Source organism: Artibeus jamaicensis, unplaced genomic scaffold (assembly GCF_021234435.1).
Source record: "Artibeus jamaicensis isolate MK-2021 breed Jamaican fruit bat unplaced genomic scaffold, CSHL_Jam_final contig_477, whole genome shotgun sequence".
Taxonomy (NCBI): domain Eukaryota; kingdom Metazoa; phylum Chordata; class Mammalia; order Chiroptera; family Phyllostomidae; genus Artibeus; species Artibeus jamaicensis.
This window is the reverse complement of record NW_026521854.1, coordinates 8,062,792-8,090,449: the sequence shown is the minus strand read 5'-3', so window position 1 is coordinate 8,090,449 and position 27,658 is coordinate 8,062,792. Positions and strand designations below refer to the sequence as shown.

General features: G+C 50.5%; 2 protein-coding genes across 4 annotated transcripts in view; both read right to left on the bottom strand.

Moving 5' to 3' along the window:
- Positions 1-1,766: 1,766 nt before the first annotated feature.
- SLC35E1 (solute carrier family 35 member E1) lies at positions 1,767-14,764 on the bottom strand. The gene is made up of 6 exons (XM_037141938.2): positions 14,310-14,764; positions 13,941-14,011; positions 11,699-11,836; positions 9,901-10,026; positions 5,741-5,986; positions 1,767-5,244 (listed from the first exon to the last, which is right to left on the bottom strand). Exons 1-6 carry the CDS (start codon positions 14,713-14,715, stop codon positions 5,014-5,016), a joined length of 1,218 nt encoding a protein of 405 aa, XP_036997833.2. The 5' UTR covers positions 14,716-14,764; the 3' UTR covers positions 1,767-5,013.
- A 2,005-nt stretch (positions 14,765-16,769) lies between these two features.
- MED26 (mediator complex subunit 26) overlaps positions 16,770-27,658 on the bottom strand; it is a 45,213-nt gene continuing 34,324 nt past the window's right edge. For all 3 annotated transcript variants that reach the window (XM_037141939.2, XM_037141940.2, XM_037141941.2), the window contains 2 exons: positions 19,900-19,974; positions 16,770-19,457 (listed from right to left, as the gene is read on the bottom strand). In XM_037141939.2, coding sequence (XP_036997834.2) covers positions 17,799-19,457; positions 19,900-19,974 — 1,734 coding nt within the window. In that variant the 3' untranslated portion in view covers positions 16,770-17,798. The remainder of the gene's footprint in view (positions 19,458-19,899; positions 19,975-27,658) is intronic.

The following is a 27,658-nucleotide window of genomic DNA, read 5'->3' as shown; positions in this document are numbered from 1 at the left end:
AGACTTAAACAAGTTACCTGCATACCCCTTGGGCAAGATGAACTTGCTGAAGAGGACCTACCCTAAGGAGCAAAAATGGAAAGTTTAAAACCACATGCATGCCTGCTTAGCCCTACAAATGTGAAGAATGTATCCCAAATCAGAAGTATGTGTTACACTGTGCACTGTGAACTTATCCCAGGTCTTAATGAAAGCACTTAGAACACTACACCACCATGTACATGGACACACAAAATCAAGGGAGAATGTTTAATAACATGGGGAAATGTTTCTGGCATATTTTGTTAAAGCATATTACAAAATAACATGCAGCCCTTTCTGGGTGGGTCAGTTGGTTGGATTGTGGTCCCATACATCAAAGGCTGCAGGTTCTATCCACAGTCAAGGCTCATACCTAGGTCATAGGTTTGATCCCTGGTCAGGGTGCATATGGGAGGCAACTGATCAATGTTTCTGTCACACTGATGTATTTCTCTCTCAAACCAAACATGTCCTCAGGTGAGGTTTTAAAAAAATGATATATATGCTGTAATTCAGATGCAACTGCTATGTTGTTTCTTCTGTAGCTTCAGAGATGAACTGTATTCACAAACACATTTATGTATCTCAATGATACATTTTGGAAATTGTTCCCTCTCTAGATCTTTCTCATTATTTTTGACATTGTAGCTTTAACAATTTTTTTCAAACTTAAACATATATAGACAATAAAAGTTATTTTAAAAGTAGGGAATTACTGAAGAAATAAATCCAGGCCCAATGTCCAGGTCTGTAGTCTCAACAAAGCCAGAGCATGGTGTGGTTACCACATCTTCTGCGGTAACTGAACCCCATGTGGTCCACTAGTCTTAAGCCACAGCAGGAGCAATGATGGGAACAAAGGTCCTGTCCTATGCCAGAGCACAGAGCATTCCTTGGGGCTGATCACGTCACCAAACAAACCTCTGGTCATACAAGAGTTGCCCTGAGACGAGTAGGTATTCCAGTTTTTGGAGTAGGAGTTCAGACTCTAGTTGTTTGAAAAATGCGGCCATCACTACACCTGGTCCTTGTATGGCAGTGACCGTATCCCACATCAGAGCTGCTCAGGGTCCTGCTGGAATTGCAGTGGCAGACGGCAAAGCCTCTTGTGTTCAGCCAGACGGGCTCCCTCAGGATCTCACTGTAGCAATGTGGTCCAGGTAAGTGGAGTGACAGGATACACCCTTGATCGCATCAGTTCCTCTTAGACAAAGGTGAAGAAAAAAGGTCACTATTGAGGCTTCTCTGCTGGGCAGAGAGCCCTGGGCTTGGAGTCAGAACTCCTGGGTTCCAGGCCTGCTCCATGGGCTAAGCTGTTCTATTTCCCTCTATTGAATAAGGCTAATCTGTCTCACTTGGGTTCTGATGGTTAAAGGAGGCATGTATAATACAAAATGTGCAAGAATTACCTTCTGAATTATAAATTCAAGTCAAAATATTCCCATATGCCCCTCAAATAACTACCTGGCCCTCTCCACATTTTTTTTCATGTACCTGCAACATAGCACCTGCGTGCCAATCAGTGTGACGCATCTATAAATCGGACCAAGGATTCTGAGGGTCAGCTTGTGTGTCTCAGTTTCCTGAATTTGGCACAAATTAAATGCTCAGTAAATCGAACAGAAGGTTTATGAATTAAAAAGGTGTGGGTAGTTGTTTTAGCAGAAACATACCCTTTGAAGAGTGAAGAAATGAGTCAGTACAGTCAAGCTGCTGAATTACTCAAGTAGGCTGAGACATGACGAAACAGTTCTATTCTTGCTTTAATTAGGTGAGAACTTCCACTTTTAGACTTTTCAGTTGAGCATCAACGCCTGGAGATGAATAAATTCCCACAGATAACCTTTGAAAGACGTAGGAAAGAATGAAGCACCTAGGAAAACTTACCCATTGTCCAGACCACATGACTTCTAGAACATTACCATCACACACCAGTCCAGAGGCTTAGAATGCAGGACTGATGCTTTTCAAGACGACTTTTTACTGTAACTTTCTTTGGAACACTCTGGGTAGTGCCTAGTTGTATTTCCCATTTGCAAATCCTAAGACCCTACAGAGCTTAGTCATTTATTTCTAGCCAAAGCCTCCTGAGTCTCTTGTGCTCAGTTGTCAACTTTAACAGCCCTATCTTATGAATTCACAAATTACAGGTCCTAAATTTGACTTAGGAAAAAAGTGTACAGTCCTCTCGATAGGAGAACCAGGTCAGCTGCTCTTTCTACCTTTTGTTCGCCTTATTGCTGGGCACATTGAAGACAGGGTCACTCAGAAGGAGACCCTCAGTGACAAACTGGGACCAGTCTTAATTCCCTGGACACCATCATTTATTTTTGGTAAATGCCATCAATGAACATACAGTGTCATTCCCACAGAACAGTCTATAGCATTTAAGTTTGAAAAACAGGTGACAATTAAAAAAAAGAATTCACAATTTTCAGGTCCTTTAATAATTTAACGTTCTCTGCCCTTAAGGCTGTTAGACCCTTAACAATCAGGTATGGATGGAGACGTCCCAGCGGTAATAAAGGGCCTGTTGCATAATGTATGCCAAATACATAGCAAAATTCAGAAATTCCAGGTGCTTCTTCACTGGAACGTATTCTGGCTTCTCTCCTTTGTAATAGGGATTTTACTCTCCCTATGATGAATGACTTAAAATATGGTGCTTACAAATTTGACACCAAGCTAACACAGTGATCAAAACACCATTAAGAAATGCCCACTGGGCCTCAAGTCCCCCTTCTGTAAAATGAAGGTGGGTTAGCATCGCAGGCCAGACCACGCCACGAACGGGTAAACGGAACCTGCTGCCCCAAAGCCCAGTGGTGAAGAGTGTGAGAAGAACAGCTCCTCACATTCTTCCCCACTGGGCGTGAGAAGAATGTGAACGTGGGAGTGCAGGGTGGTGGGCAGACTAGGCCACTAAAGGGTCGGAAAACCAGCCTTCACGGTGTCATTCTCAGCTCGGAGCTGTCAAGTCTCAAAAGTATGTCTTTTGTCTTTTGATTTGATGATTTGGTCTAATATGATTGTCTCATTTATTCCAGTGTATGTACTTACTGTACATTTATGTACAGAATTAAATATTTCATTTATCAATTTATAAACCATAATAAATTCAGTCATTTCCCCTCACCAGTAGATCTTGCACTGGGAAAGGAAAACAAACTAATATACAAATTTCAGCAATATTGGCAATTTCATTAAACTCGAATGGAGGCATAATTCATTTTGGAGTTCAATTATATGTTCAAGGAGTTAGTTACTCTAATCATAAAGACAACCACCGTAATATCTTGCAGTGCAAAATTATCCCCGTTTGTTGTTCAATAGAAAAATTCAGCTGTAGACCTGATTGCCTCTGGTGAAGGCACTCAGTGAGCTCATCACCAGCGACACCTCTCAGGATCGCCATCTGGACTTTTCATAGCAATCATCTCATAACTTGGGGCCAAAATAATTAGAAAGCAAGTGAATAGCAGACAACAAACAGGGACTCCTGAGGCTGGTGGTTTGTACACTCAGGTGAGAATGCATCTGAGACTCCTCCAGGAGTGGCGCGACGTGAGCTGACAAAATAGAACCTCTTAAGTACAAAATTCCAATGATTGAAAACAAACCAAGCGTCAAGCATAAGCTACGTTACTCCCTCTCTGAGCAGGAGAATGTCTCTCATGAGGAGAGAAAAGATGACCCCTGTCCCATCTGTTGGGGACAGTGCTAAAAAAAGAAAGCCATCACCAAGGACCCCACCAGCCTAGCCAGTGATCCCTTCTGGGAGGGAGGACTCAGTCCTTCATGATGCCAGGAAAGACAGAGACCCTCACCCGACCTTGGCACACAGGTCATCTTGACACAAACCTGCTGAAAGCAACTTTTTCTTGACCAAGGCATCTGATCTCACAAACCAGGTCCTAGCTTGGTGCTTGCTTCTTTCCCCTTCACCAGGACATGATTCAGACACAGTGTAACCATCGTAAGAACAGGCCATGGACTCGAAGCACTGTGCTCGTCTGTCACACAAAGCATCGAGATGATATTCTTGATTCATTCTGTCTTCACTGACTGTGGTCATCTGAGAGGGGCTTCTCAACACCTCATTGTTTTCTACCAAATGTTGGTATGTGTCAAGATAGGCATCAGCAGTGGGAACTTTTCTTGCTTTTAAACATTTAAAAACAAAAGGGTTTTCAATCTATAAGCTAGTCCCTATGCATCCCCTCCTGGGGACCAAGGCATAAATACACACAACTATAAAACATTCCCTAAAAATTGAGACCCAACATCTCCCCAATGTCCTGTGAAGTCATCACAGCAGTGAAGACCCACCAGAAAAGACGAAAAAGACAGAAATAGAGCTCGAAACACTGAACATGATTTCCTAAAGACCCCTCTCCCAGCCCTGCAGTCTCTTCTCCTCCCTGCTTTAAGAAGAGCAGTACTCCGCTCTGCTCTTCCCTCTGGATGCCGGCACACAGCTCCTCTGACTTACGGGGCGGGTCGGAGTCAGCCTCTGAAAATTCAGTGCTAACTGCAATAGCTGTTCGCGTGGGAGTGCCTGCCAGTAACTGCAAACAGCCATGGGGCTGAAGGAGAAACTGAGTCCACCATGCCCACTCCAGGGTCTGTATCCACAGCGATTCCGCACTCCCAGGGGGTCATCTGGAAATGCTCCCTGGGAAGCAGAACAAGAATTCTGAAATACACGACTTGGGGAGTAAGTCCACACTGAAAATGAAACATGGCCAAGATCTGCATAGTGCTGATGCCTTCAGATGACAGACTCCAGGAAGGAAGAACATGAACATGAGCGGTGGTCCTCACTGCAGGGAGGGTATCCTGATGCTCCAGGGGGCTGAGAACCCCAGGGTCCTCTGAGGGTTGTGCACTGTCCCCTGGCTGGGCTTACATTCACTGGTTGTCAGAAGTTTCTGGTACTGCTTGGGACTGGGGTGGGGGGAGTTGCAGAGCGGCCCCCCCATCCTCTAGGCTCTACACATCATAGCGGTTCAAACTGTATGAGTTTGGGTAGCTCTGCCGGCTGTACTGGAAGTGGTCTGTTAAAATGTTGTTGCGGCCATATTGATAGTCTCCATGCTGGGGGAAGAGGGCGCCATTGTGGGGCTTCTTCAGCGGGCTCCGGTGGTGCTCCTTACTGCTCAGGTCACCCGTCGTGATGGGGAGGAGGTGCTTCTGCGCTTGCTGATTTGCATCGTACTTGGTCTGCGGGGTCAAGAGAGCAGTGGGACACTTGGCTCTTTACCCCAGGACATGCACATGAGACAAAGGGGAGCTCGAGATTCACAGCCAAGCAACCCTTCAAAGCCAATGTTGAGTGTTGACCCAAACAGGGCTAGATATGGCCAGTGAACAGTTAATGGACTGGCCTCCCTGTTGGCCATTCTCTGTCCTACAGGGGCCTAAAAAGGGCCTACTTTCCTGATGTAGGCCCATTCCTTTCACACTCTCCTGAGAGTGAAATCCCAACAAAGCCTCCAAGAGCCATGGCTGGAGCGAGGCAAAGGCCAGAGTCCTCCATGTAGGAAAAGGCCAGAATGGGAGGGGCTGTGCCAAGACCATAAACCAGTCTGATGAAGGTGGGAGCTAGAACCTGGGCATCTTAGCTTCTGGTGAAGCCCTCTTCCCCCCCCCCTCACCATTTTTTGGTGCCTCCCTGGGTAATGAGGGGACAGACAGCCTCCTCCATCCCCCAACTTACCTTGTTGTACAGGAAGACCCCCAGGATGGCTGTCATCATGCCCAGGACATTGGTGCTGGTGACCGGGTTCCGCAGCATGATCAGGGACACCGTGATGACCATGATTCTCTTGGTGGCATTGGCAACTGAGTAGCTCAAAGGGCTTATGAGGTTGAGGATGCTGAAGGCAATGACATTCTGGGCAAAGTTACAGAAGCCACTGACAGCCAGAAGCAGGAGGGTCCAGGGCCACTGGGACACGTAGGTCTATAGACGGGAGTAAGACAGCACCGTGGTCACATGCCTGTCCTGATAGAGTGGTATATCAGGGTCATTCAGTAGGGAGCAGACTCAGGTGGATTCTAGTGTGATACACAGCCTCTAACCCTCATGACACTGCATGATACAACAGTCATCACCATCATCACCACCATCACTGTCTTAAACGTCACCATCATCCTCACAATTACCACCATCCTCATTACTGTCATCAACACTACCATCATCACCTCCCATCTACCGAGAAAGTGGAGGCTTGGAGAGGGGAAGTCAAGTGTCCAAGGGGCACAGAGCATGGTGTGAACCAAAGCCTTCGTCCTCCCTGTACAATGAGGGCTGGGGCTCTGGGGTAAGAGGAAGGTCTGCTTACTGAAATGGTCTCAGTCCAACTGAGCTCCTGCAACGGACACCACAGGTTGGGGGCTTATAAACAACAAACATTTGTTTAATTCTGGAGGCTGGAAGTCTAAGATCAAGGAGATTCCATGTCTGGCATAGGCTTCTGGGTTCATAAGTGGTGCTTCCTTGAGGTGTTCTCAAGTGGTATAAGAGGCAAGGGTGCTCTCTGGGGCCCCTTTAGGGCACTGATCCCACTGATAAGGGCTCCACTGTCCCCATGATCTAGTCACCCCCCAAAGGCCCCACCCCCTGATACCATCCCACTGGGGGTTGGCTTTCAACATGGATTCTGGGGGGACATCAACATTCAGACCATAGCAACAGTGATGCATTCTACCATCACCCTGGTGCTGGGAAGGCTGCCCGAGTGTAAGAAGAACCTGGCGGGCTGGGGGGAGCCAGAGGCCCTGCGCCTGCCCTCTCACTGGAAGCCCCGGGCAGCTGCCTGACCTCTTTGGTGGCGGTTTCTTATCTCTGCAACGAGGGATGATACCCACTGAGCCTGCACAATGCAGCCGCCGTGGGGATCAAGCGTGGTCACGGCTCCCAAAGTGTTATGAAATGATTCCAAGCCACACAAACATGAGGAGGTGATGCATCATCAAAACTACAGTTACCATCTGACCTTCCCTGGAATGACACACACAGATTAGGGAGACCCAGAAATCAATAACCCACAACTAGAAGACGTGCATGTGCACCACAGAACTCTCTAAAGATCCCAGGCTGACCCTCAGACAGCAGAGGGGGGAGAACTAGGTGGGCCCTGCTGTGGCCAGGTGGCAGGAGACACCCAGCACCAAATATTTATGGGTCTGTATCTATTCAGAGCTGGATGCCAAAAAGCACACAGCATGGCCTCCACACTTCCCCACCCTCCACAGTCACTCCTCAGCACCAGTCCTCCGGGCCGAGAAACCATGAGGCTGTACGGGCAGGGTTGCCAAGCCAGTGAACGATCCCTGGAGATGGCATGCCAGCTGTGGACAGCCCAGGATGTGGCCCAGACAGCAGTGCTGGGACGGTGCTGTGTCCCAGTGCTCTAAGGGCACAACAGTCTCCAGACCCAGCGAGGCTCCATCAGGCAGCAAAGCCATAGCTGCTTGGTGGCAGCTACTCTCTGTAGGCCAATTTCCTGGCCACACTGTCCTTGTCTGTGGGAGGACACAGCTGGCTCACCCAGGACAGTGGACCTGCCAGGATGGGAGCTGGAGCAGTCTTAGGATGGCTGCTTGATTCCATCTCTACCACCTTTTTGAGAGGGAAGGATCACGCGATCCTCTCAAAGGTGAGCAAAACACACTTAGGTGACTTGCACAAGGTCACACAGACATTTGCTCCTAGTTGGGGTGACGCTCCTGTAGGGCCCTGTACAGTACTGTGTGCTCCTAGGGCTGCTGTTAGAACGTACAGGGTGATCACGAGAAGAAAACTGAAAAATGCCCTCAAATCAAGAAAAAGCAAGAAAAGAGATCACAGCAAAGCTTATACATACATGCTTGTGCGTATACATACAGAGAGACACCAAAGAACTGTAACCCAGGACAGTGTAAGAGAACGGCCACACAGCCTATAGACCACACGATGCAGCCAATGGAACGAGAGAGGCCTAAATACATCAATATGGAGTGGTCCTCGGGACATGCTACTTTTCTAAATATCTAAAAAGTCACTTTTTGTGCAAACAGGAGGGAAGTTATGAATATATATCTTTGAATAAACCTTGTCAACATCATTTGGCTTTGGCAAAGATTTGACATGTTCAGTGGGGGTGGAAGAAAGCAATGCCTAAAAATTGAAACACACGTAAAGGAACCCAATTATACAAGTTGCTGACACAGGCACATTACAAAGACAGCCCTTAGAACATCTCAGCTGTACAACAAGCCTTCAATGTCATCGACGGGTCTGGAGACTTTTAAGTGAAAAGATGTGTTAGGAAGAGTTAAGCTGTAACAGCAGCAATGCTGTAACAAAACGACATCACCAAGGACCTGCTGTACACTTTTCATGGGACATGTTCTAAGGACAAGCAGAGCTGCTCGATAATCTTAAAACTTTTCTCCTTGCCCCTGGGGATTCTCACTCTGAAACGATTATATGTGTGTACAGTAGAATCATGTACGTGAATAACTGGAGTAGGGTAAGCCAGTAGAAAATGGTGCAAGGAACCAAGCATTTTAGAAAAGACACAAATAAAAAAATTCAAGCAGTAATAAATTCTGTGATGTTAAATGGGAATTGGAAAGTTGGTATGAACTCTCCCTTCTGCCCCCAAATGCTTTTTTCCTGAGTGTTTTGCTGCAAAGGCTTAAAAGCAATGGCAGCCCAACAGCAGGGAGCGCACATGGTGCCCGGTGGTGTTTCTAAGCACCGACTCCACTAAAAGCAGCCTGGGTCCCAGAGGAGTGGCCAACGGCAGCCCTGGGGCAGAGGTGCACAGATGGAGGAGGAAGTTCCGGTGGACCAAAAGCTGCAGACTGACCTGTGCTGTCCGGAGGGCAGCAGACTGACGTGTGCCATCAGGAGGGCAGGGAGCCAACAGGATGGGCTCCATCGTCCAAGACAGGCTAATTAGAATATGAAAACAATACTATGTACAACTAACACGACTTCACAATGACACTAAAACACATGAAAGAACTCTCCTTCACACCCCCGAAAGGGAAAAAACCCTTAACTTACTAGTTAATATTTGCAATCAACGTGAACTCTTTACTCTGAAAATGGTAACTGAAAGGAAAAAGAAGCATTGGACTGCCTCTCGTGCACTGTACATCAAGATAACAGGCTGGTCCTAGTTAATGATGAAAAATTATTCACAGAGAAATCACAGCCAATCAATGTGGAAGGGAAGTTAGAACACAGAGCCCCAGTTTCTTATCTGGTAATGGGAGATAATCTCCACTGCATCCACAGCTGGTGCTAAGGTTTAAAGACCAATGTCAAGAATCCAGTCAGACATCATTAGGCCCTAATAAACATCTACTCCTCCCTAACTCAGGCCTGGAAGAACCACACACACCCCCTCTTCTCACTGTCACCTGCATTAGTTTCTAGGGTACTCTCTGGAGGCTGGCCTGGCACAGGTGGTGGGAAGATGCTATTTCCTGTGCTCAGAGAGCTACAGTTACAACTGGAGTATGTGGAAATATGTGCAGAAACAACGCCAAGAAGGAAATGAGCACAGTTTGAAAAGTCAAAGTGACATCTGAACCAAGTTATCAGGCCCTGTGCTGGCACTCTTTCTTTCATGCCGCTGGTGCAAATGTGACTACTATCAGCAGCAGGGATCTAGCATGCTAGAGAGGGAAATGCAAAGGACGCCGACTTGACTTCCTCGACTGCACACAGCCTGAGTCATGACAGAGCTGCATAGTCAAAGATCAGGCTGTCAAAGGCCCCAAGTGCCCCAAAGTCAACAGAGAGGTGTAACTCTCTGACAAAGCACCTACTTTGAACCAGTCAAGAAAAGGGCATGTTCTTGGTGCTGGCCAACTCACCAGGTCACTGCTGACCAGAAAAGCCGAGAGGTCCACCAGGACCCACGTGGGGATCATAAAGAAGACGGCGTGGCAGCCCAAGATGTTCAGCAGCCGGAGATGGTGGATCCGTGAGTCTCTCAATACCTGAAAAGAGAAAATCTCTTTAAAGGCCAATTGACACCATTAGTGGCAAGAAGGACTCCAGTTACCCAGTTCCAAACACAGTGACTGGACATTAACACTGATGTCAGTCCTTGACCACCAAACCTGCAAGTGTGTGTATGATGCAATACGCAGCTCGTTCCTGAAAGACTGTTTTACATATGAAAGACCTAGTAAAGAAAACAGATAAAAACCCAGCAACACTCGATGTTGGTGAAGCTGCAGTGAAACAGGCACTCTGACATCCACTAAATTAGTGTTTATCACTGTTTCTGCATAGGACCAGGTAAATTATAGCAGGAGCCATAAAGATCTATCTTCTGACTCAAGAACTATAAGACAATCATAAGGAAGTAACCTGAGAGAAAAACATCATAAATTATTGCATTACTTACAATGAATACTTGGAAGTAACCTGCATTTGCATTAATTGTGGTACCTGACAAGAATGTGATTGTTATAGAAGAGCCATAATTTTTAATGATGCGGGAGCATGAGATGTTACAACAGTAAAATGAACAAAGCAAAATTCTAAAATGTGTGTATAGTATTACAACTCGAAAAACTGTGCAGAGAATATCCCTACCAATAATAGTTCTCTTTAGGGGACAGTACTGGGACTTCACTCAGCAGGGTGCAAACCCCTGGGCAGGTGGGTAGGTCTCTCTCTTCTGCATCTCTAGCACTTACCATAGTACCTGGCACATAGTAGGTGCTCAATTCTGATTTTTTTTCATTGAGCTTTTCTCTATTTTTTTTCACAATGAGCATTCGCTAACTATATGATAAGAAAAAACCAATCTTTTTGTGTGCTCTTTCTCACACCGCCACCCCCGCAGGGGCCCTTGCATCCACGTGCTCCCCCCCCCAGGGCACACCCACGACTTTCCCCTCTTCTTCCCTCACACAAGCACCTCTCCCTCTCTCCTAAGCTCCAAGGGCCCTGCTTCTGCCTCTATAACTTGCTTCCTGAGACCATGCAGCCCAGCCGGTTCACTTTTTCTAGCTCTGTAACTTTCTAAATAAATTTCAGTTAATTAATTACTTTAAAAAAAAAACCCCACCCTAGCTGGTGTGGCTTAGTTGGTTGGGCACTGTCCCTTGCAAAACAAAAGGTTGAAGGTTTGGTTCCCAGTCAAGGCACATGCCCAGGTTGTGGGTTCAGTCCCTGGTCCAGGCATGTATGAGAGGCCACTCATCGATGTTTCTCTCTCTTTCCTTCTCCCTCCCTTCCCTTCCCCTCTCTCTAAAAACAAGTAAGTAAATTATAAAAACCCCATAATCTCTTTAAAAAAATTTAAACAACAGCCCTGGCTGGTGTAGCTTAGTGGACTGAGTGGCAGCCTGCACACCAAAGGGTCGCCGATTTGATTCCCAGTCAGGGCACATGCCTGGGTTGCTGGCCGGGAGCCCTGTTGGGTGCGTGTGAGAGGAGACCATGCATCGATGTTTCTCTCCATCTCTTTCCCATCTCTCTAAAAATAAATAAAATCTTTAAAAAATAAAAAAAATTAAACAACAAATGAAAAGCCATCAAAATGTCAACACAATTATTTTTGCTCTAACACCAAAGAAATACCTACTTGGCCACATTTTCAAATGCCACCTGTGTGCCCCTAAAATACCAAGCATACCACGGACACTGACAAAATACCTTTTTGGAGAAAATATTCTGGAGTGAGAAGCACAGTGTGGCAGCAAGAGCACTGATGAGCCCCCACATGTCAAACGACAACTCGGTGACGGTGGCCAGCAGAACACCGCTGATGATGGGGATGAGTGACAAGTACACCTGTGGAAGGAGAGCAGGAAGGGCTGAAAGTGGGCTGGGGTGGGGCTGGGCGCCCGAAAGACACGGGGGAAGCCCCAGCTGCTCTCTCCTCTCTCACCAAAGTGACATGACCTGTCCCTTCAGACAAGTGACGGCAACACTCTGGGAGTTGGGGGAAGGCAGATGGTTATCAGAGTACCTGGGGTAGGGCTTTGTCACTGTGGGCAGCCCTACTCCTTACACTATCACTCCCATCAACAGCCCCCGCTCAAGGCTGCAAACTGGGGCTGCTCCACACAGACCTATTCAGCTGCTGCCACCAAAACACCACGGTTTGAAATTCCAATCTTCCACAAGGCTGGCAGGGTCCCTTTTCCAACATGCATTTACCACTGGCTGGAACACTCCCCCAGATGCCTTCTCTAGCTGGAGAGCTCCTCCCCCTTAAGGCCTCGGTTCACACACCATTCAAGAGAACTTTCTGCACTCACCTTCCTGCACCCCTCTACCCTGTCAGGTTCCTCTGCCAGGTGTTGCTGGGCACAGAGATCTCTGCTATTACAAGTCTGTGTTATATTGTCTGTGTCTTGCACTCCTTTAGGGCAGGTTCTTGTTCACTGCTCTACCATGGTGCCCAGCACACACCAGACACCTAGTAACTGCTGGCTGAATGAGTAGGAGACCTTCTGCAAGGTCCAAGCTTTCCAGGGTCTGGTGCACAGAATGGCTCCTCAGATCTGGTAGTTCAATGGCTTCCAATTTCCGGAGAAATGGAATCCATTCCTGACATTTAGTTCTTCTGACTCCCAGCTCATCTCTCTCCTACAAAGAACACACTTAAAGTACTATGGAGATTTTAGGACAGGGTGGTGAGGCCCTTCCCCCCCCCCGCCCCCCAAGGCAGAGCAAGGCTCTGAATTCCAGCTTCCTCACTACTGGCTATGGCCCTCAGTCATGTGACGCCCCCTTACGGTCCAATTTCCTCCCCTGAGACCTGGAATGACCTGCCTTGTCTTCCTCACAGGGTGGATTCATACTTATTCCATCATTAACAGACTCTTGCCCCAGTCATTCCCTACTGTTTCCTCACTGTGTGAAGTTTCCGGTTCCTTGCCCAAGCTGGGTCCAATGTCCCGTACAGCGGGGAAACCTGATAAACATGCTGTGATATCGAGTGATGCAGCTGCACACCTCCTGGGCAACTCCAACTCAGGAGACAAGTCACACCTGACATAACTCTGGAGGCAGGCAGCAGAGCACACCCAGGTTTTGCAGGGGAAAAGGCTGAAATAAAAAAATCAGCTAGAGGTGGCCCAGTTTCTATAAGCTGATCCAGGGCACTGCTTCTCTGAGTTACATAAAATACAGGATGCCAGAAACCAACCACGAAAAAAAGAGGAGCTCTGTCCAGCATGAAATGGATTCCAGCTGGGAAAACAGGAGTCCTACTTTCACTTAAAGACATGGGCAAGGCTGTCTCTGGCTAAAGCCACAGCTCTCGCCCCAAGCCAGGAAATACCCTGGCTTGGCATATGGAACAGACCCTGGATTGTGCCCAAAGCATCTTCCTTACGCAGTCCTGGATTCTGTGTGTTATTTTAACTTTCATTCTCAATTCTTGGCTGCTCTTATTTCAAAGACATTGAGGAATTTTGCCCAAATCAGACTCCTTTGACTAGCACCTTTTCTGACCCCAGAAACCTCCAAACTAACCATGCTGTTTTTTGCAAAGAAATGAAATGCCATCCCAGCACAAAGTCAGATATTCTATCCTGGGTCCCGCTGGAGGAGAATGAATGCCTGGCTAAGATAGGACCAAGTCATCATATAGCAGATTCTCTGGGTAGGGAATCAAAACAAGAAGGAAAATGGGATCAGAGAGAGAGGGCAGTGTCTATGAGACCACATAGAAGACAACTCAAGAACACACACCCCATTCACCACTGCCACCAGAGTGATTTGAAAAAGTTAGCAGCAAAAGGACCACCAGAGGCATCTAAGCCAATTTCCTTATTTGACAGAATGCCAGGCAGCCTGCAGACCAAGAGTGTGGACCACGTCACCAGCTGGGCAACTTCCAGGAAACCCTTGGAGTCCCCACCTGCCCAGAGCCCTCCTGGGTTACCTTTGTGCTCTGCTTCTCTTTCATGATGATCCGGGACAGGAGGACCACCCAGATGGGCATGGTGGCCTTGACTGCAAAGAGAAGCAGGGGGCGCTAAGGTGGCCACCCTAGGCCCGGGATCCACCCTGGGAGCCTGTACCCACTCCTCCGAGGGCTGGGACAGCCCCTCAAACCTCTTCAGCCCTTTTCTTTCTATAGGGCTCCCCCCTAACCCAACAGTTGTGGTCCGGCCTGCTAGGCTCTCAGTCCCTTCTCAGCCCCAGCCTTCCCGAGACACCAGTGCTTGAGTCTCCCCTGCTACCCGACTTGGCAACTGCCAGCCCAGCGTTCCAGGTGGAACACCACCCCACGACCGGTCGCGGCACCCACCGGTGTGCGCGTAGGACACTGGCACCTTCCAGATGCTAACGTGAGCCGACACGGACGCGAAGTACTTGCCGAAGGCTAGCGGCAGCACGTAGCGGGGGTAGAAGCGCGGCGGCAGCAGCGGGCCGGGCGACGGCTGTGGGCCGGGCCCGGAGCCGGAGACGGGCGGCGCGGGGGGTACGCGCCAAGCGCGCAGCAGCGGTGGAAGTCCCGCGCACAGAGCCAGGATGTGGCATAGCGACACGGTCACGGGGAACGGGAAGGCGCTCAGGATCACCTTGTTGACTACGTTGCCGCCAGCGCTCAGCGCGTACCACAGCAGGCACAGCGCCGCCACCCGTGCGCCCTCGCGCGCTCCACCGCCGCCGCCCGCCGTGCCGGGGGCCCCCGCGCCCGGCGCTGCCGCCATCCTACCCCAGTAGCCACCTCTTCCCGCCCGTTCGACAGCCCGACGCGGAGCTGGGGCGGGGACGAGAGGGGTGGGCACACCAGCCAACGCCGCTCCCCATTGGTCGTCGCCTCGCGTCACCGCCGCGCCCGCCAACGAGTAGCGAGTGCAGGCCCCGCCTTTCCACGACTGGGTTTCCGGTGGAAGGCGGGACCTATCCCGGAAGCGGAAGGAGATGTGGGCCAGGAACAGAGCGGGGCTTCCGAGCGGTGAGCTGGCCCTGTAACTGAGTGGAACAGGTGGGCGTGCGAAAATCTCGCCACGTCGGAGTGTATGAGCGGACCATTTAGCTCGGGGGCTACTTCTCCACATCCGCGCTATACCGGAGTCCTCAACCAGATTCCTGATGGGCGGGCAAGCGGCGGATAACGAGGGTGAAAGGCCAAATTGTGAAAAGCCAAATCCTTTCTGCAAACTAGGGGCGGACTCCCATGGCCGGTCCTCGGAAACATGTCCTGGGAACTGCTGCAACTGCCTGGGAACTGTGCTCTGTGCAGTAGGTATGACCCTTTCCATTTCAAGGATAGACAAACCGAAGCCCAGACATGGCAGCTTCCTCCAGGGCACTGTCTCCAGGGCTGTGGGAGGGAAGTGCCACGCCCTGGCCTGTTTGCTGATGATGTGCTTTCAGCATGATCACTCATTACTTAAAGGACTCTCATTTGCCCCAAAAGTCATGTACTAACAACTTTGGCGGGGGGAAAGGGCGTTAATTCTTTTATAGTAGTCCTTGGCAAACTAGAGTGGCAATCCATCCATCTCCAAAATGTTAAAGGGAAACCTTAGCTTAAACCTGGGCTCTCAAAGGTAGTCTATATCTACCCTGGGACTCACTGGATACTCAGACAAGAGAGGTGGTCTCTGCAGTGGGACAGGGATAGAGAGCCCTGTCCCAAAACCCAGGTCCAAAGAGAGAAGATACTCATTGGACACCAACTTGAATCCTGATGTCTCCCAGTTGTGTGGACCATCTTTGGTCACAAATGTCACTTCCTCAGACACCAGCACGGCAGCAGGGCTGGTCACATTAAGGGTGAAAAAACAGGCACAGTGGAACTAGAAGTAGTTATTCCACAGCACAAATGGTTCCACTGAGGTGCTTTTAAAAAACTTGGTCTTCACTACTCTGGAATAAGCATTTACATCTCCCAAATGGGGACATGCACGCGGGAGTAAAGTGAGCCACACAGCTGGTAGATGGCGAGGCTGGAGTTCAACCTGACTGTCCTCAAAGCCACTTCACTGACTGTCCTTTTTGGGGTGGGTGTGTCCTGCACGAAGGCTATGTCAGGTATCACCGCTGGCTCTGAAACTGTTGTTCTGGATAGACTGAATGTGCCTGGACCCTTTGGTTCGTCCTGTGGGGTTGCGCCTCTTAAAGGATAGCTGCTTCCTAATCTGTGAAATTTAAGTAGCTATGTCCAAGATGACCTATTCTGGAGTGAAAAAAACTAGAAAACAAAGTCAGCTTATGGTTCCAGGGAAAAGGGTGGAGAATTAAATGATAACTTTATAGTCAAGGGAGAAAAGATTTTTATTAAAAAAAAAAAGAAAAAGGCAGTACCGGCCCAGGATCTAAGCTCCTGGCCTGCATGGTTGAGTTAGCAGCCTGGGGCCAGGGCTGAGAGGAAAGCTGCCAGACAGAGGGCTCTTTGCCATGCCATGTGAAAACTGCCAATATTTTAGGGAATAAAACAGGTTACACAGCTGCTTGGGAGGGCTTTTCTCTTGGGCAGGTGAGCCCGGATGGGTAGGATAACATTCCTTGATGTGGACTCTTGGTCTCAGTTAGGTGACTTGAGTTGGGAGGCAGTATGTGGCCTAGGTCAGTATTAATGAGGAATGCTAACAGGCTGACTCAGTCACTTTGCCTGCCTAGCTCCCTGCAGTCTTGCTGTGGAGTCCAAATCATGGACACGGGGTCCAGATTTTCTTGGCTCATCTAGAATCCACAAAAAGCTGATTTGGCTGTAAAGGACCAAATTAGAAATGATTCTCAGACTGGTTTGTGCAAATGTTTTTTTTATTTCCACATTTATATCACAAGGTGTCCACTTACTGGACCATATAGCAAAGTTGCTCCCTTCTGCATCCTGAGAACACAGAAGTCTAGGTACTGTACATTCACTAAGGCTCCTTGTTTTTGCAAATCGCGTTATGACAATAACCATAAGGCAAACGAATCTAAAGGAATGGTCATGAGTGTTTCCAGCGCACAGACAGGTCTCCTTGCCAAACAGTACAGCTTTACACACCAGTAGCACCTGTGGGAACTTTGTGTTTTGGGGATGGGACCCTAGAAAGGTGGAGTTTTCTAGATATGTGCAGGAAAGGGAAAATGAAAGGAAAATCATTTGGCTGGTGGTAAGATGGAAGAGGAAGATAAAATAAACTCTAGAAAACTCAAACTTTTGCAGCATTTCTTTAAAAACTGGGTTTGAACTGAAAACAGGTACTAATGTGTGGATGCCCATGGAGTGTGGGTCAAACTGACCAGCCAGGTCTGCCTGATGTTAGCAGCTCACCACATCTGAGAAGCTTCCGACACCAGGACGGAAACACTGGCCAGCAAGGTGCAAAGGCCATGGGACTGCCCACTGCCTCAGACACTCAGGGCCCAATCAGAGAACAGAAATGCAGATAGATGACATGCGTGCCTCTGTTGCTGTTTTAAAGGTAATAATGTCTCCCACAGGTTTTCTGTGCCTGCCTATAACTGAGGTCCCAGCTCATGGGTGCTGGGACGTGTCCGCACCTCTTCTGGGGTGGGGGACTGATGCTTTTTATAGCTAGTTTGCTATAGAGTTCTGAACTCACTTTGCCGGCCTTCCTTCCACGCGATCCTTCCTTTGTAATATTGTTAGTAAACTGGTAGCAGCATTTCACAAAAGAAGGAAAATTTTGAGGGAAGAGCTCGGAGAAACCTCTAGACCCCTGCCCCTCCCTTCTGCCTCAGCTGGGCTCCAAACCAGTGGAGGCTTCCAGGCCCGGCCACCCTCCTGCTAACTGCAAGGTGGGAATGCATTTAGAGGCTGTGGGGCCAGTCAGTCTAAGCAGACGTAAGGCAGAATGTTCAACCGCCCGTCGTCGCCGTGCGGATCAAGCGATATGCACTGCGTCCAGTCATACCAGTTACCCTGTGTGTCCTGACACCCGTTCACCCCTGGCCACTGGTGGGCCTGGATTCTGTCCAGATCGTCCTGTGTGACCTGGCGGCTCATCCCTGGGAGGTCAGTGGGCGAGCCCGGAGGCAGTAGCACATGTGGCGTCCTGGCCCCATGCCGGGTGCTCTCCTCCTGCTTCAGGTACTCAGACATGAAGTGGTGGGCCCCAGGGGTCTGCGCGCCTGATGAAGAGAGCAGGCTGCTCTGTCGGCTTAGGTAGGACTGAATGATCTCATTGCGTGACAGCTCCTTCCAGTTCGTCTGCTCAAAGGGGCTTTGGAGGCTGGCCTTGGCCTCGGGTTTGTCCAGCTCTGTCCTGGGCTGCTCCATGTGCACAGGGCTGTCAGCCCGCACTGGCTCTTTCTGGGTCAGAGGTCTGATCTGTCTTGTCATGGGGTCAAAGGTGAGCTTCCGCTCTTTTAACCGGACAGGCTTGACACCCGCCTCAGCCACCTGGCCGTCCAAGTTAACGGTGTAGTCACGAGGCCGGTACCTCTTCTTCTTTTTGCTGTCCGAGCCACCAGGGGAGGCCACGTCACTGTCTGCCCTGGAAGAGTCTGGAGAAAAGCCAGCCCGAGGCAGGATGGGCTCAGCTGGTGGCAGCCCTGCCTTACAGCCTGGCCCAGACAGCCGCTGGTGTCCCTCAGGCTGCTCCAGCCAGTGCACGGGGCTCTCAGCAGCACTGGGCAACAGCTCAAGCCGCCGCACAGGGGGTGTGGATGGCTGGGCCAGTGGCAGCGGTGACGGCACCTGCGTGACATCTAGTGACTGGGGCCGAAGCAAGGGGCTGGGCACAGAGCCCTTGGGTGTGTATGGGCTCCGCTGGCGGGCAAAGGAGCCCTCATGCCGTGAGTTCCGGGGACTGAAAGAGCAACGAGGCGGTCCCTTGGGGTGGGGGATTCCAGGGGCTTCTTCTGGCCTGTCCAGCTGCTGCTGCAACATTGCAGCCTTGCTCTGTAAGCAGGGCCCAGGGGGCTTGCCCAGTCCTGGGGAGCTGGTATGCGGCCTCACGGCATTAATGGGGATCTTGCCGCTGTGCTTGTCATTCTCGCCCTGCTCCAGGCGGCTACTCTCAGGGCCCACGTGCCTGCCGCTGTCCAGGGCACCCAGAAAGCTCTCAGGGCTTCCACCTATCCCATTGGTGGGGAGAGGTGATGAGTTGGGGACCAGGGAGTCATGGGTTGCTTTGGAGACCTTGGAAGGCGGCCCAGGGTGGCCAAGGTCACGCTGATCCCCCCGGCGCTTGCGACTTCCCAGCCTGTCCAGCCGCTGTCCGGGTAGTCTCTGGATGTCGTTGCGGTTCTTCAGGTCATGGATGCTCTTAGGTGGGCCCGCCACCCCCACCTCTGGCCGGCAGTTGTGGGCACCCCCATTAGCGGAGCCAGGGGCACCTGCCAGCCCCCGCAGCGCTGCCTCATTCTGGTGCACAGGCTCGATGAGCTTCTGCCAGCTCCGCAGCAGCTTTTTGGCCCGCTTGGCGAGCTCCTCATTCTTGGTCTTTTTGCGGACGTCGTTGATGAGCTTCCCAAGTCGAGTCTCCTACAACCAAAGAGAGACCATGACACCCTGTGATCCCTAAACCACTGGCTTCCCAGGCACAAAACCCACAGGAAAAATGGGTCCTTGGCGACATCTAAATTCTCAAATCTAGTCTTCAGACCCTAGGGTCCCAGGCCCAAAGGCAGCATTCTCAGAAGCACCACTCTGTAGGCTGCTGGCTCCAAGGCCACTACAAGGCCACTCTCTTATGGAAGTTTTCAGGGTGAGAGCACATTGTGGCAAAGGCAACAGCAAACAAAGAGCCCAGGGCCTGTGTTACCCACTGCAGCCTCCCCCAGGAACCCCTCTCACCTCCGAGTGTGCAGGGCATCCTGTGGAGGATGGAGCCCCAGCTTTGGGACTGACTACCCACCCCAGGTTCTTGCAATGCCCCTGGAAAGATGGTATTCTTGTGCTTGTACTGCAAGCTGGGGACACTTACCTCAAGTGCCTCTTTGGTAATGGGGTATTTCTCCAGGCTGGAGATGACTTCCAGCACCGCCACCATGTTCCGGATCTGCAAGAAAAGAGCCATTCATCACATCCCTGCCCTTCTAGCCCGTTCCACCTCTCCCACACCAAGGGCCAGTGGAGCTGGCATCACTGAAGCCCTGTCCCCACACCTGCTCCCTGGCCAACATGGCACTCACTCTCCCATCCCCACACATGCCCACATGCCTGAGTGGCTATTACACAACTGAAACTCGTTTATGAAACAAGATCCGCCCTTGACCCAGGAGATGCACTCTACTCTGCCATCTGATGGGGTGGAAGGATAAAGTGTTCATTAAATAAAATGCACCATACTTAAAAGATCTATACATAATAATCCAACAGATTTTGATACATTACCAAGACCTTTAGAGTTCATCCAAAGACACCATAAAGAGAGCAGAAAGTCACAAGGTGGGAGAAGACAGATGTCACAGGTCCCCAGGGATCCAAATCTGGACCATACAGAGACCCTGGGAAAAATGCAGGAGGTTGCAGCACCAGGCCTCAAGTCTCCTAGTGATCAGGAAGCACAGACTGAACCCTTAAATGGACACACTGCATCCGCCCACCTGGCAGAAACAGTACCTGACAATACTAGGGAACTCTTGGAACATCCGACTGGGGATCAATGGACTTTTGTCTGGTACAAATATGTGTGTATATCTTAGAACCAAGCAATTAAGTCCCTTTACAATGTCACCCTGCTCTACTAATACATGTTCCCACCTTGTTTAGTGGTCACATCAATCCCAGGGTAGGTACTAGTATTATTCCATTTTACAGATAAGAGAAGACACAGAAAGTTCAAACCTTATGATGACACCATTGTCCTTTAGGAATTGAAGGAAATTCAGGTGAGAAATTCAAGAGCCATAAAAATAAGTAAACTATAGCTTTTGTGCACCAACAAGATGGAGCTCAAACCACAGGGAGGGAAGCAGGACATGAAATGTGTATGGCCAATTCCACTCACGCCAAGCACTGCAGCATATTCAAAGTGAACCACAGACCTGAATGAAAGAGGAAACTCTCATGCTTCTAGAAGAAACAAGAGAAGATTGTTGCTACCTTCAGGTGAACAAAGATTTCTCAGGAGCCCCAAAGCACTAACTAGCCAAACAAAAATATGGACAAACTGGAAACTGGCTTCATCAAAGTTAAGAACTCTGGCTTAAAAAAAGATACTGCTGATGAAGAGGAAAGCCTTGGCCTGGGAGTGTAGGTTGCCAAACATTCCCTCCGAAGGGTCTGGATACAGGATAAGTAAAGAACTCCTGCCCTGACTGGTGTGGCTCAGTAGGTTGGGCGTCAGCCCACAAACTGAAATGGTGCCAGTTCAATTCCTAATCAGGGCACATGCCTGGGTTGTGGCTAGGGCGTGCAAGAGGCAACCAATCGATGTTTCTCTCACACACAGATATTTCCCTCCCTTTCTTTCTTCCTCCTTTCCCCTCACTCTAAAAATAAATAAATAAAACCTCCTGTAGTCCCACAAATCCAGCAGCTATGGATTTCTAGTAGGCAGGTTTCTGGTGGGCAAGCTGACTAGAAGGGGGAGCCCACACCCAGAATAAGCCCTCTATTCCCTCTAAAACCACACAGTGAGCATATCACCCCCCTACAACACACACTCCAGAGCAGAGTTACGTAGGCATGATACAGTACGGAAACGTGCACTTACCACCCAGCCACGGCAGCATCTCCTTGTAGCTTTCCCAGAAATATTCCTCACATCCTCAAGCCTTGTCGCATATTTTAAAAAACAACACATGGTTTTATGCCTTGCTTTTTCTAACATCTGAAACATCCAGCAGCCCAGACTTCACCTTCGCTCAGCCTTCTAGTGACGGAAGGCCCCACTGAGCAGGGCCTGTTGGAGGACACTTTGGTGTTTCCACTGGCTGTTACAGATAAAACCACAGTCACCACTCTGACCAGACATGACTGTGGGCTAACAACCACGCAGCCAGTGGGGCTGTGGACTCCAAGGCCACGAACTACCGTAATTAGCCCCCAGGAAGCCTTGCCAACACCATGGCGTGTACCAGTTTCCTCTTGCTGCCAAAGTGTTCATACATGATCGCAAACCGAGTGGCTTAAACAAAACACATGGGTCATCCCAGGTCCTGGAGGTTAGGAGTGTGTGAGGGTCTCCCTGGGCTGTGCTCCATTTGGTGGGCTCTCAAGGACCCGTTTCCTGCTCCTTAAGGTGCTGGCAGAATTCAGACCCTCAGGGCTGCAGGCCCGCAGACCTGAAGTCCCCGTTCTCTTTGCCACTGTTATCTGAAGGTCATTCCTAGCTTCCGGAAGGCACAGCATTCCCTGGATCGCTGTTCCCACCACAGCGCACACTCAAAGTCAGCAATGTGTGGAGCCCTCACACCAGACCTCTGACCAGTTGGGAAATGGTCTCTGCTTGCAAAGATTCCATCAGGCTGGGCCCACCAGGACAATCCAGGTCTACACCCTTAGTTATAAAAGTCCCTTCTGCCATGTAAGGTGCCATGTGCCCAAGTTCTGGGGACTAGGACGTGGACATTCTTGAGGACAGTTACTCTGCTGGCCTTGTGTATTCCCGGGTAAGAAAATTGTGTATTTTCTTACCTGCCCCATTTCTGGCTGAAGGCAGCACAGTGACCACAGAGCAACGACAGTGGCCCTTACTGTGCCTGAGGAGCTCTCCCAACGCTGCCCTTCTGTTAGGGGCCAACTTGCACCCTGGTAACTAACAATGGCCTCCACTCACGAGGTTTTGGTTTGGGGATGTAGCCGTAAACACATCCAGCTGGCTCTAAAAAGCTACTCCAACCTGCACCGAGGGAGTGGGTATGAGAAGAGATGCAATCAACACCCTGCACACCTCTAATGTGCACCAAGCAGGGATGCAGTGCCAGAGGAGACTGGTGAGGAGGCTGGTTCCACTGGGAGATCAAGGCCGCCAGCTCCCTGTTTCTGGCCCTGGGATTCGGCCCCAGTGGGGTCCGACCCAGGCTCGCCACATGCCCTGTCTCTACCCCGGTGACCTCACCCTGGTATATTTAGAGCTCTGGGTCCCCACACATTCCTGAACCAGCAGTCCCCACAGAGCAGGCCCAGCAGCACAGAGTGTCCTTGTCCTTGGGCAGATGCTGTCCCACTGCCAGGCAGGAGGGGGAGGCAGAACACCTGGGCAGCCCAGGGCTGGCAGCCGGCTGGTGCCGCAGACACTCCATAGCCGGGACCCTCTTTGGAAGCTGCACAGGAGCTGAGAAGGGATAGGTCTGTGGGCCCTAACTCAGGTGGTATGCAGGGAGGCCCTCGGCCCTGTGAAAAATGCTGCCCTCTGTCTCCTACCTTCTGCTCCCACTGCATGGAAGTTCAGGAGTCTGGCCCCAAGCCCTGGCCCTTACCACACCGGAGAGACAGAAAATCTTGGGGCTCTGTACAGTGTCAGACCAAGCTTCTGGCCTCAAAACCAGTAGGCAATATCTCACCTCGGCCAGCCTCATGGCAGGAAGTAGCCCTGACCCCAGACACAAGGCTCCTCAACCTGCCTTACCAATCTACACAGCCACCCACTCAGGAGTGGCAGGCCTCCCACTCTGGATGAAAGAATCTGTGGGCAGTACAGACGCCAAGGTGACATGGCCAAGGGGAGGCTCCCATACAGTCCATGACTGTAAAGCCCAGCACAGGTCCTCAGGGCAAGGAGATGGGTGTCAGCTACAGGCAGGCCAGGCATGCCTGCGGCAAGGGCATCATCTGAGCAGGGTCTCCTTGTATGGACAATAGAGGTCCCGAGGCCCTGGGAGACAGTGAGATGGCAAGAAAGCCCTAGAGAGGGGAGAGGGGACCAGAATGGAGACAGTGGTATAAGCGAGATGCCAGGAAAATGCAAACTGCCTTCTACCAACTCTGGCCCTAGTGGGAGCTGACGGCTCCCACCACCCCGACAGACTAACATACCTATCTGCATGAAAACACATGTTCTCATCACCACAGCACACACACTGCTCCATCCTGCAGGCCGGGGTGAGGGCCCCATGCAGTCTCCTGCTGTCGTAAACAGCCCAGCACATTCGTGCCGCCCCCACCCCTCTGGCCATCTCCCTTGGGATTCTCCCCGGTAAAAAACACCTCAGAACCACCTGCCAAGCAGCTTTCCCAAAAGAGGCAGAATCCACACACCAAGGAACCTGAGCACCAGCAGCCTTTCATTTCCTCATTAGAGCTCCCTCAACGGATGCAGATTAATTTGTATTTTTTGAACAATTAGTGAGCCTAGTATCACCTCCCCTTACTACCAATGACTTCCTGTGTGAACTGCTTACCATTCCAGCCCACTCATCCAACCCATTTGTTTTCAGTATTTGGCCTCTTTATTGGAAATAAATATTGCCCAGCCATGAAGCCCACAGAGGGGCTGCATTTGCCCCACATACATACATGTATACCTAAATGTCCTCAGGGGAGGTACAAGATGGGACAGAGCTACTCCGGATGGCAGGAGGCAATGGAGAACACTCAGAGAGGACCCTAAGGTGTTCACTGCAAGGGCCGGGGCAGGAATTCACCTCAGGTGTGACACAGGTGTCTATATAGTCACCCACGACTACGGGTGGGACTGACTCCATAACCACCTTGCTGATGGTTCTCATTCTGAAGACTCGCGGGGCACAATCAGGTACACCCAGTCAGACAGCTAGAACGTGGGTATCCATTTTGGGCAGCCAGTATCTCCAACATCACACTGGAAGTCACCCCCTGGCTTCCAGGGAGAGAACCCTCCTAGTAAGAGAGAAAGAACCCTCACTAAGCACATCCTCATTAGGGGCCGGAAACGGGATGTTCTTCACTCCTGACCCAGTTCCCAGTGCTCTTAATGGGTCTTCTCACAAACGTGAAAACCAAGAGTAGGTACAAAGGAAGTAAAACAGCTCTCGTTCTCAGAAAGCCCCATAGTCCCTAAGTCACTAACCCAGCCAGCCTAGCTAGGGGCGGCTGCTGCTTGACTCTCAGGGAGAAGGAAGAATGGGGTTGGACATATACAGCAACAGCCCCAGGGAGGGGACGGCACCCCTCAGAAGCAGTCTGGGAAAGAGTCTGGACCATGGCAGTGCAGGCTGCCACCATTCCTGCTCAGGTGATGTCCCCACCCTCCCACATCCTGAGTCACACGGGAGCAATGATGGAGCCTGTGCAAACTTCCACAGCACAGCACGCTCCAAATGAACGCTCAAGGTGCACTGCTCACCCCAATCTTTAATGGCACATTTTAGACTCTTTACTGAAGAAATGATGCCGCCTGAAACTTGGTACAAAAGAACCTGCCTGGGTGTGTGTGTGTGGGGGGGAGATCAGGGTAGAGGAAACAATGTTGATCTGGTAAGTAGGGTTTTGAGTTGGTATCTACCTATGCCAGGATGGTTACATTATTCTCATTTTGTTTGAAATTTACCACAATCTTAAAAAACAACAATCCCACAGGTTATTAAATACATATATTTCCTTACATTTGGATGGGACACCTCACTAGACCTGGAATGACAGGGCAGCTGTGTGGAGGTGAAGTGAGTGGATATCTTTTTCCAACTCCTCACAATGGCTCTGTGCTGCGCACTTGGTGCATGTGTGGGGAGAAGGCCAGTGGCTGGGTGGTTCCACAGTGAGCCTGTTGCCAGTCCCTTTACCCTCGACCCATGGTGCCGAAACAGCCTGCACTCCTGAAGCAGAAAAGGGCCTGGGGCCAGGTCTCCCTGCTGAAGAGCACAGAATGCCAGAAGCTGTCTGTACAGGAACTTCATGCAGGAGAGGGGCTCCTGCCCACAGCCGTCACAAGGAGGGTGTGTTCCAGGGCCCACAAGGGGCTTTTGATATTATGGCTGAACACAAGGCACACCAGAGCTATTATCCATCTGTGGATGCCATCGCTCTATTTCAAGGGATATGCAGGTAAAGCCTAAGCTCTGAATAATTACCACCTGGGGGGAATTCCACCCTGATGTGAAATAAGGAACCGAGACATCAAGCTTCAGAGTCTGTGAGGCCCCTGGTTCATGGCTCTTTTCTCCATGCATCAAGGAGTCTCACTCCACCAGAAATACCCAACCTCTCGGTAAAGAAGCCAGACATGTGGCACCACGGTGAAAATGGGGAAACTATACTCCCTGAGGAGTGAGCACCGGCGGGGCCGCCTGGACGGACTCTCAACAGGACCGCCGCGCCTTGTTGGCTTCCTCAGGGGCCAAACTTGAGCTTTTCAACTTTGAAACCCCACTTTACAGGTAAGGAAACTGAAGGTTCAGGGCTCACCATGCAGCTAGAAGGTAGTGGACTATGGCCTTACATCAGCATCCCACCCACATCTCCTCCTGCCAACCTGCCATAGCAGGGAAATAGAGCTCCTTGAAGCCACACGGGGACGGCGGCTTCATGCCCATCAGGATTTTCAGATGGTCTTCAGGCTGCCTTTGCCTTCCTCTCTTAGAGCCGGGGAAACCCACACCCTCCCACCAAAGTAGAGGCTTCAGCCCACCCCCAAGCTCACCCTGAGCTGCAAGCCACTTAGTAAATAATTCTGGCCCTGGAGTCTGCTCCCCTTCTGGCTGGAGATGGTGTACACTGAGGGCGGACTCACCCCACCTCACTGTCTGGCCAGTGCCCTGACCACCCTGTGGGCCTACATCTGTGCAAGGCAGCCCACACCAACTTGTTCAGTGGGTTCAAGGATGGCTGGTCACCATTAAAACCATTTCAGTTTAAAAACCAACAATGTGGAAGTCATCTTTTTTTCTTCTTTTAAAACGCAGAATGGTCTAGACAACAATGACAAAAACCACTCAGCTCAAAAGACTCTGGATGTGTTCATCAGCAAGCAAGCTGTCCTTCCAAACCAAAACATGCCACAGATGGCACCCAGAAGCAACCAGACTTTGAGCTTTTCATGTGCTGAGCATTCTAATGCCTTTCTCAGCTGAGTCACCGGTGCCTGCCAGCCACACACAGCAGGTGCCAGTCATGTCTGCTGAGGGTGTTTGCACAGGGTGAATGAAACAGAGCTTTGCTGGGTGAGGGTGTCTGTGATTTCTGTCCCAGCAGTAACCATTTTCAGCCGCAGCAAGTCTTCCTGCTTCTGAAAACTCCACGCATGTTCCATGGCGGATGCTGTCCTGTGACCTGAACTGCCTCAGTCAAATTTGGTGCAAGAGCCTAGCCCATGTCTCATCATGCAGTCTCCCTGAGTGAGGAAAAGAAGTCAGTGCAGCTTGATCCTCCTTCTCAGTTCTGGAAGGTACAGCCTCCTTGGCCCTGCTCTACCTTGCCTGGTCCCACAGCCAGACAGAAGGAATGAGGGGAACCTCCCTTGGGCAAATGCCATGCCAGTGCTCTGTCTGGCAAAGGCACCACCCTCCACCAGGATGCTGTGGAAGCCTCACAGCCACAGGAACCAAGCCTCTGGCAGAGGAAGAATGACACTGGGGTGCAGAGCAGGGGGTTTCTCTCAGGTGCAGCAACCAAGCTCACTGCTTGCAAAAGCACAAAAGCACTTCCTCATCAATGGGGCCCATCTGCTTCCCCAGGAGCACCCACAGCTGGAGTATGCCCACCACCTGCATGCCCTCCTGTCTGCAGAGCACCCACAGCTGGAACATGAAATTGCAGCTATAACAGGGTCCAGGGGATGGAAACTCCCCCCTTACCCAGGCAGCAGACAGCACGAAGGAGTG

Coding starts and splice junctions, on each gene's coding strand:
- SLC35E1 (XM_037141938.2), bottom strand. CDS start 14,715: ATGGCGGCAGCGCCGGGCGCGGGGGCCCCCGGCACGGCGGGCGGCGGC. Junction 10,027..11,698: donor AGAATATTTTCTCCAAAAAG/GTATTTTGTCAG, acceptor TTCTCTTTTCAG/GTATTGAGAGACTCACGGAT. Junction 5,987..9,900: donor TTCTGGTCAGCAGTGACCTG/GTGAGTTGGCCA, acceptor TCCCGTCTATAG/ACCTACGTGTCCCAGTGGCC.